General features: G+C 33.4%; 1 protein-coding gene across 3 annotated transcripts in view; it reads left to right on the top strand.

Moving 5' to 3' along the window:
* Positions 1–15272, top strand: part of LOC118277645 (uncharacterized) — a 152342-nt gene that overhangs the window by 105097 nt on the left and 31973 nt on the right. Inside the window, exons 1-2 of one of the 3 annotated variants that reach the window (XM_035596541.2) lie at positions 11191–11417; positions 12453–12721. The exons of the other annotated variants lie outside the window; for them this stretch is intronic. Coding sequence (XP_035452434.1) covers positions 12659–12721 — 63 coding nt within the window. The 5' untranslated portion in view covers positions 11191–11417; positions 12453–12658. Of the gene's footprint in view, positions 1–11190; positions 11418–12452; positions 12722–15272 lie in introns of those variants that run through there. 3 annotated transcript variants of the gene reach the window in all.

Genomic DNA, 15272 nt, shown 5'->3' with positions numbered 1-15272 from the left:
GGGTTTATCGGGGCTCTAACTCGAAAAGCAGGAGTAAGAACGGGGTTATTTTAGTCAGTCTGACACTTCCTCTCGCCTCGCCCAAGGCGGAAGAAGTCATTGGATGAAAACGCCTTAAAACAAACTATTTCTGACTCTGCCATAAACATATCGAAACCAGCAAGACCTCAAAATTAGGAATCTCCTTCTAAAACATTAGACCAAAAAACATTTGACAAACAATTCCATTGCAATTCCGCCAACAGACGAATCAAATTATCAGCTAAATACGTTCAACACAATACTCGTACCAAGCAATCAGAAACCAGAAAATATTCAAAGCAGTACAATTTCAAAATGTAAGTTTCACTTGTTAATTGGCTTTCGGAAATGAAATGGTAGCTAGTAGCTAGTCAAGTAATCTGATATACAACAGTTACAGACTAAACTGCTTCTAAAACTCGAAGCAGCTATGAAAATAGTGCCCAATAAACAGTTATATTGTTTTAGTATTCCTGTGTGATCCACTCGGTTTTAATTAATTTCGCTGCAGAAATTTGATGTGTAATTGCTGGACAAAGAGTTTTAAATTCTGATTAGTCTGAACTTTATTATTTTGAAAATGTATTAGTCACATAAACAGCAGGTAACATCACTACCTATGTAGTGAACGGTTCTAATATCTATGCCCGTAGTATGAGTTTGCCTCTGTTTAGCCGGCTTGAATGAAATTTTTTCTAACCAATCAGAGCGCCGAACGCGCTCTCATTTCAATTTCATTACACGTAAAGCAAACTCATACTAAGCCCTCTGAGGAACATGTCAGGGTCAAGTTTTTTTTCAAAGACAAGGGATTTAAGTCATAACTCCCGAAAAAAAATAGCCAGAAGTTAAATGTACAGTTCCTGTGCAGTATCTATTCAGAATAAAGGAACCAGTGTTACGTTGTAAACTAAAATGTATTATTTTATTTATATTTCAGCAATTGCATGTGTCTGTACTTTACTCAAGGTATAAGAATCGCGTGCCTTCCTAAGAGTTATCATCGCTCTGACGTGGGCGAGTCGGGTGACGCAAATCTTGATTACGGGTCACTTGCTTATTTTAACTACGACTTATAATTTACTTTGAATGAGTATTTGCTATTTATTGCTCTTTTGCGACTAACACGAGTTTATCTTTACGTTTAACTTTAAACGAAGTTAGTAATTTGTTGTGATTGACTTCATGATTCGTCTGTGAAGTGAATCGTGTGCTTGTTTGTTAGTTGAGTTAGTAACGTCTACATATTTGGATTGGATACAGAGACTTAATTAATTCTCGCAAAGACAACAGTTGTAGTCGACAGATTATCATCATCATTTACAAAAAGACTTATGCATAGAGCCATTGTCAAATATAAATTTAAGAACAAGCTATCTTTTTAATGTAACCAATTTAACATGTCCTTCTCATTTATTTTCACCACCTTTAAGGTTTATTTTCACAAAAGACATTTGATAACATAATATATTTGATGACACTATATTTGTCTATGTAGCAATATCCAAAAATACCTTATGCATTGCATCCAAGGTTAAATAAAACCAATGACCTTTCACTCCGCAGTTACATTAGCTCCCACGGAATCGCATAAACAAAGTCTCAAACAAACATTAATTTAAAACAAATATCAAACAAAACAAACATAAAATAACAACAAGAAATTTAATACACACAATCATACATAAATTACGTAATAATACTGAAAACGTGGCGACTGAATCTTTCACGAGATTTGCTATGAAATTACATTTAATCAAGCGTTTCTTAAGGCTTCGCTCTGAATGCAAAATGTACTACGATTTGTGAGAAGTAACGAATATCTTCTATTATTTTGTAAGTTGTAGTATTTAATTAACTCGTTTTGCTGTTGTTTCAATTGTAAGTTAATTTGTTTGTAGAATAAGGTAATGTATTCTGACGCATTCAAAGTTATTAAACTTTATAATATAACTATTAATTAACTTTATAATATAATAACTTGATATTTTTTCAAAATAGTTACGACAATTGATTTTCCCTTATATATTTTCTGTCATTAAAATATTTAGGGAAGCCAATGTAATCTGTGTTGTAAAAGTTTGTTTGTTTAGAAGTTTGCCTGTCAATCACGCTGAAACTACTGAATAGATTTCGATGAAATTTGGTGTACAGACAGGATATGAGCTAACTTTGGTTCAAGGATACTTTTTATCCGACAGAAACGCGGGTATAGCCGCTGGCAGAAGCTAGTAGGTACATAAGAATCTCACTCACATGGGTATTTGTAGGTTTCAGTGCGAAAATCAAAGCTTCAGTATAAATCACTATTACTTACTTATCGCTTAGACATTTGACCAACAGCACCTACTTATATTTGCGTGACTAAAATAAAATTCAGTACTAACACCATCTGGGCTTGCTCAAGAGAATTTTATTTCTCTTCGCAAGATTTAGAACATTTATTAATACTTTCTGATATTTGAGATATTTCTAGACTTTAATTTTTTCCTAGATTTAAAGGTTTATTTAATCTATAAAAGAATAAACGTAAAAAAATTAACGCTTAGCCTTTTTTATGGTATAAGCCGCTAAACGAGCAGACGTATGCCCGAAACACCAGAGGCGTTACAAGTGCGTTGCCAGCCTTTTGGGGGTTAAGAATTTAAGGTTGTTAGGGAATCGAGCATAACTTTACTCACACAACGAATTAAATTCTAAACACGCATATCTACAATAACATCTCTGTATCCACGTAATACAAAATATTAAAAAATAATACAACATACACTCATCAGCACGCCATATAAACGGGAGAAAAAATCAACAACCATGCCAGTATTTTTCTTGGCTCGACTTCCTCGACTGAAGCGCTTCGTAATCAGATTATGTAGAACGGTGCTGTGTTGTGATAACATCACAGTCTGTTTATCATAGCGCGTGTGACCGGGGACCGACAGCTCACACCACGGCACAGCAACAGGTAGCCCCTGTCTACACTACCACCTGCTTTAAACTAAATTGCTCACAAACTTCAGTTTACTTTCCCTTTTTTTTATGGGACTTGCCGGTAATCGAGCAGACGTATTACCTGATGGTAAGCAATCGCCGCCGCCCATGGACACTTGAAACACTAGAGGCTTTACAAGTGCGTTACCGGCTTTTTGGGAGTTAGGAATTTAAGGGTTGTTGTTCGGGAATGGGGATGGGGAAGATTGGGAAGGGGGAATTGGGCCTCCGGTAACCTCACTCACACAACGAAACACAACGCAAGCGTTGTTTCACGTCGGTTTTCTGTGAGGCCGTGGTATTACCCCGGTCGAGCCGGCCCATTCGTGCCGAAGCATGGCTCTCCCACACTTAAAATTAAACCACCCTTACCAATTAATATGTTTCTCAGTTACATTTCAAATATAAAACATTGACCTTAAAACTTAAATATTAAAGCCACAGTTAACACATACCAATCCTCGATTTCCGTCATTGAACGATCGACTAAAATCCAATTAATTAAACCCATAGGTATTGCTTAATTCGGTTGGAAATTAACGTGAAAATGACAACGTGTAGTACTATACGCACCTACGTATAGGTATGTAAGCGTCTATTAATGTCTCATTACCGTGCAAAAGCCTCTTTCCGCTTTGAAGTTGGTACAAGGTGACGGAAAACATAATCACGTTCAAACGACGACGAGAAATCACAGTTTGAGTCGGAAGTTAAATAAATGTGTAGTCACCCCTTCGATATGCAAGCAGTCAGTCTTAATCTAATCCAGATTACATCGGGGCCGGCTTGTCTTGACCTTTATAAACTTGGTACACACTGTACGGGATGACGGTATCGGTTTCTTCCGATCGCATCGCTTCACAAAGTATTACAAGGACTCTTGCAAACGTCAGTCGCCCACTGATTCAAAACTGTTTCTAGATTCTTATTTATGTCTTAGATTTGTAACATAAATCTGTGTTAAAGGTTGACAACAACCGTAATGAATTTCAATTAGGTACTTCCACCCCTGCCTGAAGTGCGTATACTGTTTTATGGGTAAACAACGTTTTATTGAGCAAAACGTTTCAAAACTCCTAAAGAGCTCAAAACTTTGAAGTACTTAAAAGGTGAAAATACTTAATGTGTCTGAGATTCAGAAGTCTTATAATTTTCCGAAATTCGTTTAAGTATTCTATTATTACAAGCGGTTGTGTAAAAGTTTAAAATAAAACATTTTGAGTTACCAACAAGTCTGAGCAGTCTATTAAAATAAAATTAACTTTGTTTCGTTTCCCGCAAACCTGTGTACTAGACGAATGTATAAACAAAGTAACATTCAAAAACATTCTTGATTATATACCTCGTTTAATTTTAATTAAGAGTCATCTCTGTTTATAATGGAAGAGAAACCGAGCTGTGGAAGTGTTGTTTTATGCGTCTTGAGCATTTGTTTGAAACGGAAAGTCGGCTTGAGATTTCCCTTGAGGCCCGGCGAGGCTGGCTGCTCACTGCACATATTTGACCGCGCCGTCGATCCCAAACATTATCATGGAAGTGTATGTCCAAGAGTATACATTACTTTAAATAAATTTAGATATCCCAAAGCGCTGTATTTACCTGCTTACTCGTCACTCGTCACACGGTAAACAGGTTAACATAATATTATCGTAGGACTGCCTGAATACGGAACGTCGAATTATTTTGTAACAATGACCTACTTTCGTTTCGTACCACCGATGTTATACATCTTTTGTAACGTGTTGATAAAAATATTGTTTGTACAATTTGTGAATGCGATAGAAATGTGTGTAATTGAGAGGAAAATCGAGGACTTGTCGAAAATCTAAGAGTGTTCTTGAAGCAAAATATTTTGAGAAATTGTTATAGGATTATAGGTGCGGATACATTATTTATTGTTTGAAACATAATATCATACTTGTGTCGGAAGTGTATCTGTAGTAAGTACCTATACCTACGTTTTACCTACGCGATATAGAGAAGCGTATTGATATCCTACCAGAATCATAAATGTGACAGATATAAGACGTTTGTCACTATTTCACACAGAAACTTCTGAGTGGAATTTGGCACAGATATAGATTTTTTAAACATTGCTCCACACTAGGTTTATCTTCAGCATTAAGCATACAAGCCCATACATACCTGACACTCAGGCCCGGAACAATAATTTATAGAGTTGCTCTGTGCGGGAATCGAACCCGCTACACGGCAGCCGGTTGCCCAGCCACCGTGCCAACCATTATAATCTAGAATACCACTTCCATTCTTTCGATAACACTGACATATCCATTAACAAATATCAAATGAAATATCTTAGTCAACGTCACGCCTTGTACCCCCGAAGGGGTAGGCAAAGATGCACATTACGGCACGTAATGCCGCTATACATTGTACACCCACTTTTCACCATTTGTGTTACAAGTGCGTGTACATTAAAAATCTTAGTAATTATCAAAAAGAGAAAATGTAAGACTATAGTATTGTATATCTCAATGAATTCCTCATAATATTTTACTGAAATTACAAGTATAATATATTTAATCCAAGGTAGCGTTGACCTGCATTCTCTGAACATGAGTTCATTAGATACATGTACACATACACTACACACTACATACATAGCCGAGTGGAGTAACAAACTAATTAAATTAACATGTGACTACTGGGTATGACGTTCTACTTTCAGTTTTTTCAGGTTTTTCTTGACATCACAAACCAAATGTGGTCACGCACAAAAATATAAATAAGTAGTTATTATTTTTGATATAAATAATTATCATACGTCTAGTTTTTGTAACGCTGAGTTCATTGTATTTACTATTTTATGTATATTAGTGTTTTATTTTATTTTTTGCCGGAATCTGTGTGTTTCCTACAAAATACAACTTCAAGGGTGTCTTCAAGTACCGAGTGAACAGGTTGCTCTTAAGTACCACCAGGCGAGATAGTGGCCAAACGCCATCCTATAAAGTATAAAAAAATGGTATTTCGATTTGCCTTTTCAGTTTTGACCCCGATCCCAGGTTATTCAACAATTTTTTTTGTGAAATTCGGAATTCCATACAACATCAAAGAAACAATCAGACCAATATATCTTTACTGGGAATACGTACGAATATATTAAACTCATATTCATACAAAACATGTATTACGACTCTCAGAGGAAATTCAACAATTAACATTTTTACATAAATGTATAAATCTTCACGAGTCTATTGAACTGTAGACGTAAAGCCTCTTAGTTCATTGAACTCACAACAGATAAATTATTCGTATTCGTATAATATTACGTTAAATCACTGCTTTTGCCTTTATACATAAAAATAATGATAAAAATATATTGGAGACAACTAAGCAAGTATCAATGATACTTTTTTTGAAGGGGAAAATCATCTAATGCGTTCTCCCGCGAGGCGAAAGGGACTGTCAGGTTCTTACTGACTAAAAACCACCCTGATTCTACTTCTGCTTTTCAAGACGGAGCCACGGTAACCCGCTAGGCAGTCTGCCGAAGTATGAAAGAGATTAGCAACACGAGAATGTTAACAATACCTGATCGCACTTTTTTAAGAAAATTTAAAAGACGGTTTGTTCCAAATAGTTTACAGTAAAATCTTAATTCTAGTTCGTATCTACTATTATACGACAACTACGGTAGCCTTAAACTAAAAGTCAAATATCTCGAAATAACCACATAATAGAAACATATAAATAGATAACCTCATCACATTTGAGTGTAATATCCAACAAAATAACACAAAGCAACGAGCCCAAACTAATAACTTAAAATACCCATGTTTTTCTTTCAACAGGTAGTCTTTATACAGACCCGCGCTTCAAACAAACTCGTGACGTCATATCCATTACTCATATGAATATGTAATTGAGTAATTCTGATTGAAACTGTTGCATGCAACATGGTTGTAAATTATTATATTGACTATTAGAACTACATAATTATACAGATATACAATTTGTAGTGTAGTTATGTCATGTGTAGCGAACAAGACACGACTATGTCACATGAATATTTAACATTATTGATATATACGGTGTCGTAATATACCTATTACACATATATATAGTGTAGTGTCGTAATACACGTATTATGTAGTGAGTTTCCTAGATTAATAGACATGTCTTAGTACTCCACTTCCAATCTCCGTGGAGCGTAATTGTTGTATACTGAAATGGTTCAACATTTGCTAGTCTCCACACGAACCGAGGGGAGCAAACACTAATTATTTCACATTTATGAACTCATATCTGTACCACGAACTAAGATGTAACATTTAACATTTAAATGATGATTTTATTATAATTAACCCCGTAGCAAACTTTTGATTAACTTCATTAAACAGTCTTGAATTTGTAACCAGTTAGCCTGACATTTAACCCGAATTTTTAGACTTTGAAATTGGTCTTTTACTCTTATTATAACTACGATGTAGGTACTCTTTTCTCCTCTATAAATATTTTTATATGAACATAAAGAAATGTATATTTTAACCGACAAGAATATTCTCAGTTTGACCTGTATGTAATCCACTTTGATGTGGTTATTAGAAAAGTATTTGTTGTAATAAAAGAAAAGTAACAAATACTTTTTTAGGAATAGGTTTTAGTATATTAACCGACTTCATATAAACGAGGTTAAAGATGATCCTTTTAAACGTAGTTAATTGAAAATTCTTATTAATTCATAAACAGGTTACACTTTACTGATTGAACGAAGAAGTTTTAATCAGAATTTAAATGTTCCTGTTTCTTTAACACTCTTTGTATAAAGCCCGTAAAAGGCTACGAATGGTATATAAATAGGACCACTTAAGGTTCGAAGTATCGTTTTACACCGGCTCATGTTTTATTTTATATACGAACGAAGGAAAGTTCTTGTATCTGCTACCTTCGCAAGCAATGGAAACTATTTTTACTCGTTACTGCACTGTATATTCGACGAAGAAATAACTGGAATATTCCTTTCTTTTCACTTTTGACGGATTTCAATGGAATTTTCTACATGTTTGCAAAAAGCATTGTATTCATATGCTCACTGCTTTCAAATATTTTGTTACATTCTCGGTATTTGTTTAATAAAATAAAAAAGAGACTAAAATAAAATGATTTTAAAACAAAATACATTTTATATTTTTCGATGATACAATGTGAATTCTCAAAAAATACGAGCTCTTTCATTTGTTTCAGTTCAGATAAATATTTTATCTTCAATTTTCGATTCCATATTAATGTCATTAGTATTTGAGATGAAATTTTTTGTTTATATTTTAATAGTTATCTCGTATTTCATGTCTGACATCACAATGTTATCTAAAAATAAAAGAAATATAGAAAAAAGCTTGATTTAAAATTATATTTATTTGTTATCATTGTTTGACCAACTCCACTCCGTTTTTTCGTTCTACTATCGCCTAATCAGAGACAATTCAATTTCAGACTAGGCGATAGTAGTTTACTTTAAGACATGTCCATTAAATTGACAAACTTTTAAAGAACTACATAATAAATATTTTCACATAAAATTTCCCGATTAATATAAAAAATGTAGATTTTTATTTTTGCTATTTGCTCTCTATGTTTTATTTACTCAAAAAAAAAATTTTTATACATTTGATTCGAAGTACAAAGAAGGACTTAGGCCTCAGGTAAACAATGCCACGGGTACAATCTCGTATTACATACACCTTGTAAAGCATGCAATAACCAGTACATATACATACACACATACATACAAACATTCATCAAATGCTGTCGTTGTATGTGATCGAATAATTCCGTTTGAAATTCAAAGCCAGCAGTGCTTTGTTCGACATTCAAGCCAAGCTCAAACAATTCTGCTTTGAGGGCACATTGCTTACTGAGTACATAATTAACAATGGACGTATACAGGGCGACTTTGAATTCGACGTATTCCTCTTGGGAGGTGATAGTACAACTAATTTCCTACAAAATTAGCCCTGAGGTCCTTGGGCGGAAAGTGGCTAGTTTCTGAGATATTCAACATTTTCGGTTTTGGTAAAAAAATCCCGAATTGATTACAAAAACATCAATAAATAAAAAAATACTGGTTGGATTTTAGTTATTTTAGTTTTAATCAGTTGCCAATACATCAGTTATCATTTATAAATACTAATAATGGCAGAAATATCATTCGTTTTAAAATAGCAAGTATTTTCCTATGAAATTTTGTTTTGTTTCACTAATTTGGTCAATAGATAACTGGATTTATTTCGAAAAAAATATATGACACTAAGCGTACAAACTATTTGAAAAACTTCCTTGGTTTATTAGCTACCCAGAAACGTAAAAATATTTACAAAATTCCCAAAAACAAATGAATTAATTGATGATAAGTAGAGCGTAAAGAGAAAAGCGCAATTTCAAAAACATCTTAATTTGCAAAATTTTGTTCAAAATGATCTTCCCTACGACGAATACATGCCCGAACACACTTCCTTATCACTATGACGTTCACTCTTGGGCTGAATATGCGTCTTATTTCGACATTATCTTCAAATATGTTTCGGAGAAGAATTACGATACACGGCCAATTCCTTCAGTATAAACAAGGGACTTCATGTAAAAATCGGCCGGCGAAGGTTCTGGTCATTGTGCATGCCATGTAGTTGGACCACCCTACTAATCCAATGCCTGGGCCTCAATCAATGTTTTCGACCATTGCCCCACAGTAGTTCGATAATGCACTTGACAATCGTCAGGTGGAATAAATTCGTCAATCAAATTAATAAATTAATTCAATAAGTAGAATAAGTTAATTCATCTTGTTTCTAAATTCAAATTTAAAACAATGACCCTAGCACATTCCTCAATTTTTTTCATAATTCTCACCATTTAAATTGTTGGATGAAAAGTAGGGTCCGATCAAATAATTATTTATGATACCCCTGCAAACATTTGAATTAAAACCGTATACGCTAACGATGGGTTGCTTTTTTCGGAGTTTGTTGACTTTTTTGTAGCTAATAATGGATATTGTGATAGTTTATCCAGCGCACTATCGAACTACTGTGGGGCAATGGTTGGATACCTTGGTTCCCAGGCGTTGTATTGGCATGGGGGTCCAACTACATCGCAAGCGCGGTGTCCAGAATCTAACGCTGGTTGATTTTTACATGAAGTCCCTTGTTTATGCAGAGGGAATTGGCCGAGCATCGAAATTCTTCTCCAAAACATAGTGACGAAATAAGACGCATATTCAGCCCAAGAGTGAACGTCATAGAGATAAGGAAGTGTGTTCGGGCATGTATTCGTCGTAGGGAAGATCATTTTGAACAAAATTTTGCAAATTAAGATGTTTTTGGAATTGCGCTTTTCTCTTTACGCTCTACTTATCGTCAATTAATTCATTTGTTTTTGGGAATTTTGTAAATATTTTTACGTTTCTGGGTAGCTAATAAACCAAGAATTTTTTTCTAATAGTTTGTACGCTTAGTGTCATATATTTTTTTTGAAATAAATCCAGTTATCTATTGACCAAATTAGTGAAACAAAACAAAATTTCTTAGGAAATTACTTGCTATTTTAAAACGAATGATATTTTTGCCATTATTAGTATTTATAAATGATAACTGATGTATTGGCAACTGATTAAAACTAAAATAACTAAAATCCAACCAGTATTTTTTTAGTTATTGATGTTTTTGTAATCAATTCGGGATTTTTTTACCAAAACCGAAAATGTTGAATATCTCAGAAACTAGCCACTTTCCGCCCAAGGACCTCAGGGCTAATTTTGTAAGAAATTAGTTGTATTATCACCTCCCGAGAGGAATACATCGAATTCAAAGTCACACTATATAAGTACAAATTATTGTCTATATATTGATTAATGATGCTATAAAAGAATGTCACGCAATGAATTGGCGATTGCGGTTTAACTTGTGGATCGTGGAGTCGATTCTCAAAGTTGCTGAAAAAATATTTACGTTGTATCTATGTTTAACACAAACCAGATCTATTTTTTAGATCTAGGCTTTACTTGGCTTAAAAATAATTAACTTGTTATTTTTTCAATTACAACTTAAAAGTTAAAATGTCGCTTTAACACACATATCTGATAAGTTTGGACTTTAGAAACAAAAATAATACCGTTAACTAAAAATATGTTTTTTTAATGCATGGTTAATTAATGTTTACTTAGCACATATTCACTTTCATATGCAAGAAAATACAGGTGAAGTTTTTTTTGTCAATCATTACGGTGCGGAGTGCGCGGGTCGTAGCGACCAGTCGCACGCTGCGGCAGTCGAGCGCCAGCCGCTACGCCGGGACCCGCACGGCTCGTAGCTCCGTAGCCCCGTAGCGCTACGACGTACTACGAGCGTAGCAATATCTTAACTGTTGTAAAGTGATTGCAATCGTACTTTGTGAGTTGTTGCATAGTTGCATTTTTGTACAAACATATTCTTTATTACTTTAAAAGTTTTCCAAACACTTTTATATTAATTTGAAATAGATTTCTCGACAACCAAAAAAATCATTTCAAAGTTTAATAAAAAACGTAATTATTTTTGTATTTATAATTTAACTAAATGTGAAAACTTAAAATAAAATTATAAACCTAGTTACATAAAATTATTTCTACTCTACCTAGAGTTTCTAAATTAAAATAATAATATTTCAGCAATTATCTACAGACTTAGAATTATTCAGCATCTCGCAATATAAATTACATATTGAGCCTCAGAATTCTATATAGAATCGTTAACAATGAATTAGGATTTATTGAGAAAGCCGTTCGAAGGTAATTATCCCAATACAAACGTGACCAGAAACCTTTATCCATTCAGTGATAATAATCATTAAGAAAATCGTTTAGAATAGAAAATAAGTCTTATCATGAATCTGTAAATTATTTTACAAATTAAAATCTATTCATTACTTATTTATGAATGATTAAATAAACAAAAATATTAATAACCTATTACCCATTCAAATTCAGAATGAAAAAGGTCACAAATCCTTCTTAAGTGAAATTAGTCTTGGCACGAAAGACTTACTTAGTTCCCATTCTTAATACCACCTACAACTAATTTTATAATGAAACCTTCACCTCCTTTACACGCTATAAATGAGGATTAAGTACAACTTAGTAAAACTTTACTGAAAAGCAAAGTTTAATACCTAACTCGAGGTTTCTTAATCTTGGTTGCATAGATTAAGTTGGGATTAAGTATAACAAGCAATTAGTTGTTTGTCAGTTCGTTGGCATTCTCTCATTAAAATTAGGACTAAGTTCTGTGTAAAAATATATAAGTAGTATTCAAATAGTATATTATAATGCCATGAGACTTTTAAATTAATATCAATATTAAAAAACATTAAAATTTAAAGTGTTTGTAGAATTACTCCTAATTTGGTACTTGAAAAACCTCAGCAAGTTTAATCTTATTAATTCGCAGGTAAAACATACATTTCATTTAAAATAACATAACAACCATTTTATTCAATAGTCAGTGTAAATAAAAATCATAAATCATGGAAAAATAGTGCTTAAATACATGCTATACTCAAACAATGGATGGTCAAAATTGGTTGCAAAGGTGAAATGGCTTAGTATGACAAACGTCGTGAAGTGGGATGTCGGAATGTAGTTTGTGAAGACGGCATGGCGGGCACTATTCGACACCATTCCACCTACCACCATGAGACGGAGCCTTCTGCTGCATCGGTGAGTTGACAATTAAATGAAACTGGTTCTATTTCGTTGAAAATAAGGTTTAGAGTTGTTCATCCCTGATTTTTTTGTAAAAGACTTAAGAATTATGTAATGAAATTGGTTAATAATTTTAAATAAACTCCTATCCATTGTCTAATTTCTATAGGGCTATTTACTTGCCACGAAGATAGTAGAATTGGAATTAACATCCAAACCATTTTTTTAATCCCTGATTTTATATTAAGTTTCTTTTTATTACTCTTGACCTAACTTCTATGGATATAAGTAGGTAACATAACCCTCATTTTTTACAAAACACTATCAATATAAAATTCTCAAAACTGTAACACAAAACGTTCCCAATAATAACAGGTGTTTTGTACGAGTATTCTCAGAAAAACTCACACTAAATTCAATGGAGAAATATTAATAAAGTTCAAACAAATATGCAGAATGTAAAATTAAAAGTATTTATTTCATATTTTGCATAATATTAATTCCAAGTACTGCGTTAAAATTAAAATACATTTTCGTAACACTTTAAAGTATACACAATTCTGGGAATAACGAATATATGAAATTAAATTCATGATGAACTTGTTGAGTTACAATAATGCATTTATGCAGAATTTTTTAACAAAAGCGGTATGCATTTACTCGTATTATATGAATAAGTCGTATAGGCTACGATTTTTTGAAATTTTGGTCATAATATAACGATACATCTCGATTAAGTCGCAGACCCACACTGCTAGCATTATACGTACTTCAGAGAGTATACACCATCTTAAGTTCTGGTTAACAAATATATGTATATAGACAACAGAATATATTATAGTAACTGGCTCGTTGATCAAGTAATCGCAGGCATGTCAGCTGAGAGAAAGGTCTCAATTCTGATTTTCGGGTCGTACAAATTATAGGATTTTTTCAGTACCCTAAAGTTCTCAGTAGTAGCACGGAGTCTATATTTATGCCCAGTTATGTCAATTCTTACCTGAGTAGGCTCACTTTATTTTAAAATCATCATAACATAACCCAGCTGGTAAAAACTAGTTGTGTCGTTATTCCATAAATAGAAAAACTTTCCTTTATGTATTATCAGGTACGTGTAAAAGGTAAGCTTATTACCTCATATCAGACAAGAGACTTATGCTCAGAGAAATAGTGAATAGTTTATGCGAGGCTGTAAGCATCAAGCTACATAATACATTTTGTTAAAATATTACTTTTTCATATCGAAATTTATGTCAAATTGAAACATAATCATAAATTGATCAAGTGAAGGTATAAACTGAAACTAATCTGATTGTTGTATAGTCATTCAAAACTCCAACAAACTTCTGAGCCGAGAATGTAATTATAACTCCTCTGGTGTTAGGAAGCCATACCACCCATAGGTATTCTGATAGCTTACCATCCATTTGTCCACTCTGCCTATCTAAAAAACTTAGTATGTCAGAATTCCCATTGATAGTTGAATCAATTGAATATAACCTACTCCAAATTTAGACTTAAAAGATAATATACAGGTATTCCTTTATCTAACCCTTTAGGGACCGTCAAAAGCGATGTTAAGAACGTGTTTCTAAAAAAATAGGCTCCCAGTAGGCACGCTACATTTAGTACCAGCCAAAAGCGCTTTAGTTGCCTTTCGAAAACTCAGTACCACATGGGAACACATTCTGCAAACATGTCACGTCATTTCGGTTGGTTAAAGTCTTTGTACAGCAATACAGCAACGATGCAGCCACTAAGATAGAATTTCGATTGACCAAACTCTTAGTAATTCTTACAATCTTCATAACAAAAAGTTAAAAGTAGCTTATCTATTTTAGACTCTAAAGACTAGTGCCTAAGTTAAGTAGATACAAATCACAAAGCGTACAGATTCCATTTAATGTTTAATTGTAAAACGAAATTCCAATCTTGTCAGTGTTCAGACTAATTTCGATTTTCGTCTCGATTGTTTAGGTTTGCATAAATTAATGCCTAAATCTTGATCTATTTAGAGCGCTTAAGTGTAAATTGAAGATTTATAGAACACGCGAAATTGTTTGGTGTGTGTCAAAGGGGGAGGTTTAATGTTATTCAAGGAAGAGATAATTAGCTTAAATGGAAGAATGTTTTGAAGTAGTCCGCTTTATTTTACAGCTTTTGGACAATACAAATAAAATCACACATTTTTAAAGAATGTAATTCCGTACCAGAGTCCGTGTTTCCCGAAAAATACAACTATGGTGTCTTGCAAGACCCGAGTGAACAGTTTGCTTATAGGTAGGCGTGCTCCATTGTCGGCAATATCATTGCTTACCATCAGGTGAAATAAACGCAATTCTATTATATATCCTAGTATAAAAAATATGCGTAAAACTACAGCTATATGTACACACAAACTTAAATATCTTAAATAATAAAACATTTTACTATTGAAAATTGAAAATTCTCGGCACAACAGCCTGAATGGTTGTTATATTAATAGGCATTGTTGTTCTTACTTTTAAAACAAAATAAAACAACTGAACTTCATTGTACGAATCACTTTATTAATAAAATCGAGCTA

This window comes from Spodoptera frugiperda, chromosome 15 (assembly GCF_023101765.2).
Source record: "Spodoptera frugiperda isolate SF20-4 chromosome 15, AGI-APGP_CSIRO_Sfru_2.0, whole genome shotgun sequence".
NCBI classification, from domain to species: Eukaryota; Metazoa; Arthropoda; class Insecta; order Lepidoptera; family Noctuidae; genus Spodoptera; species Spodoptera frugiperda.
Note: the sequence above shows the minus strand (reverse complement) of the source record. Positions and strands in the feature narration are given on the sequence as shown.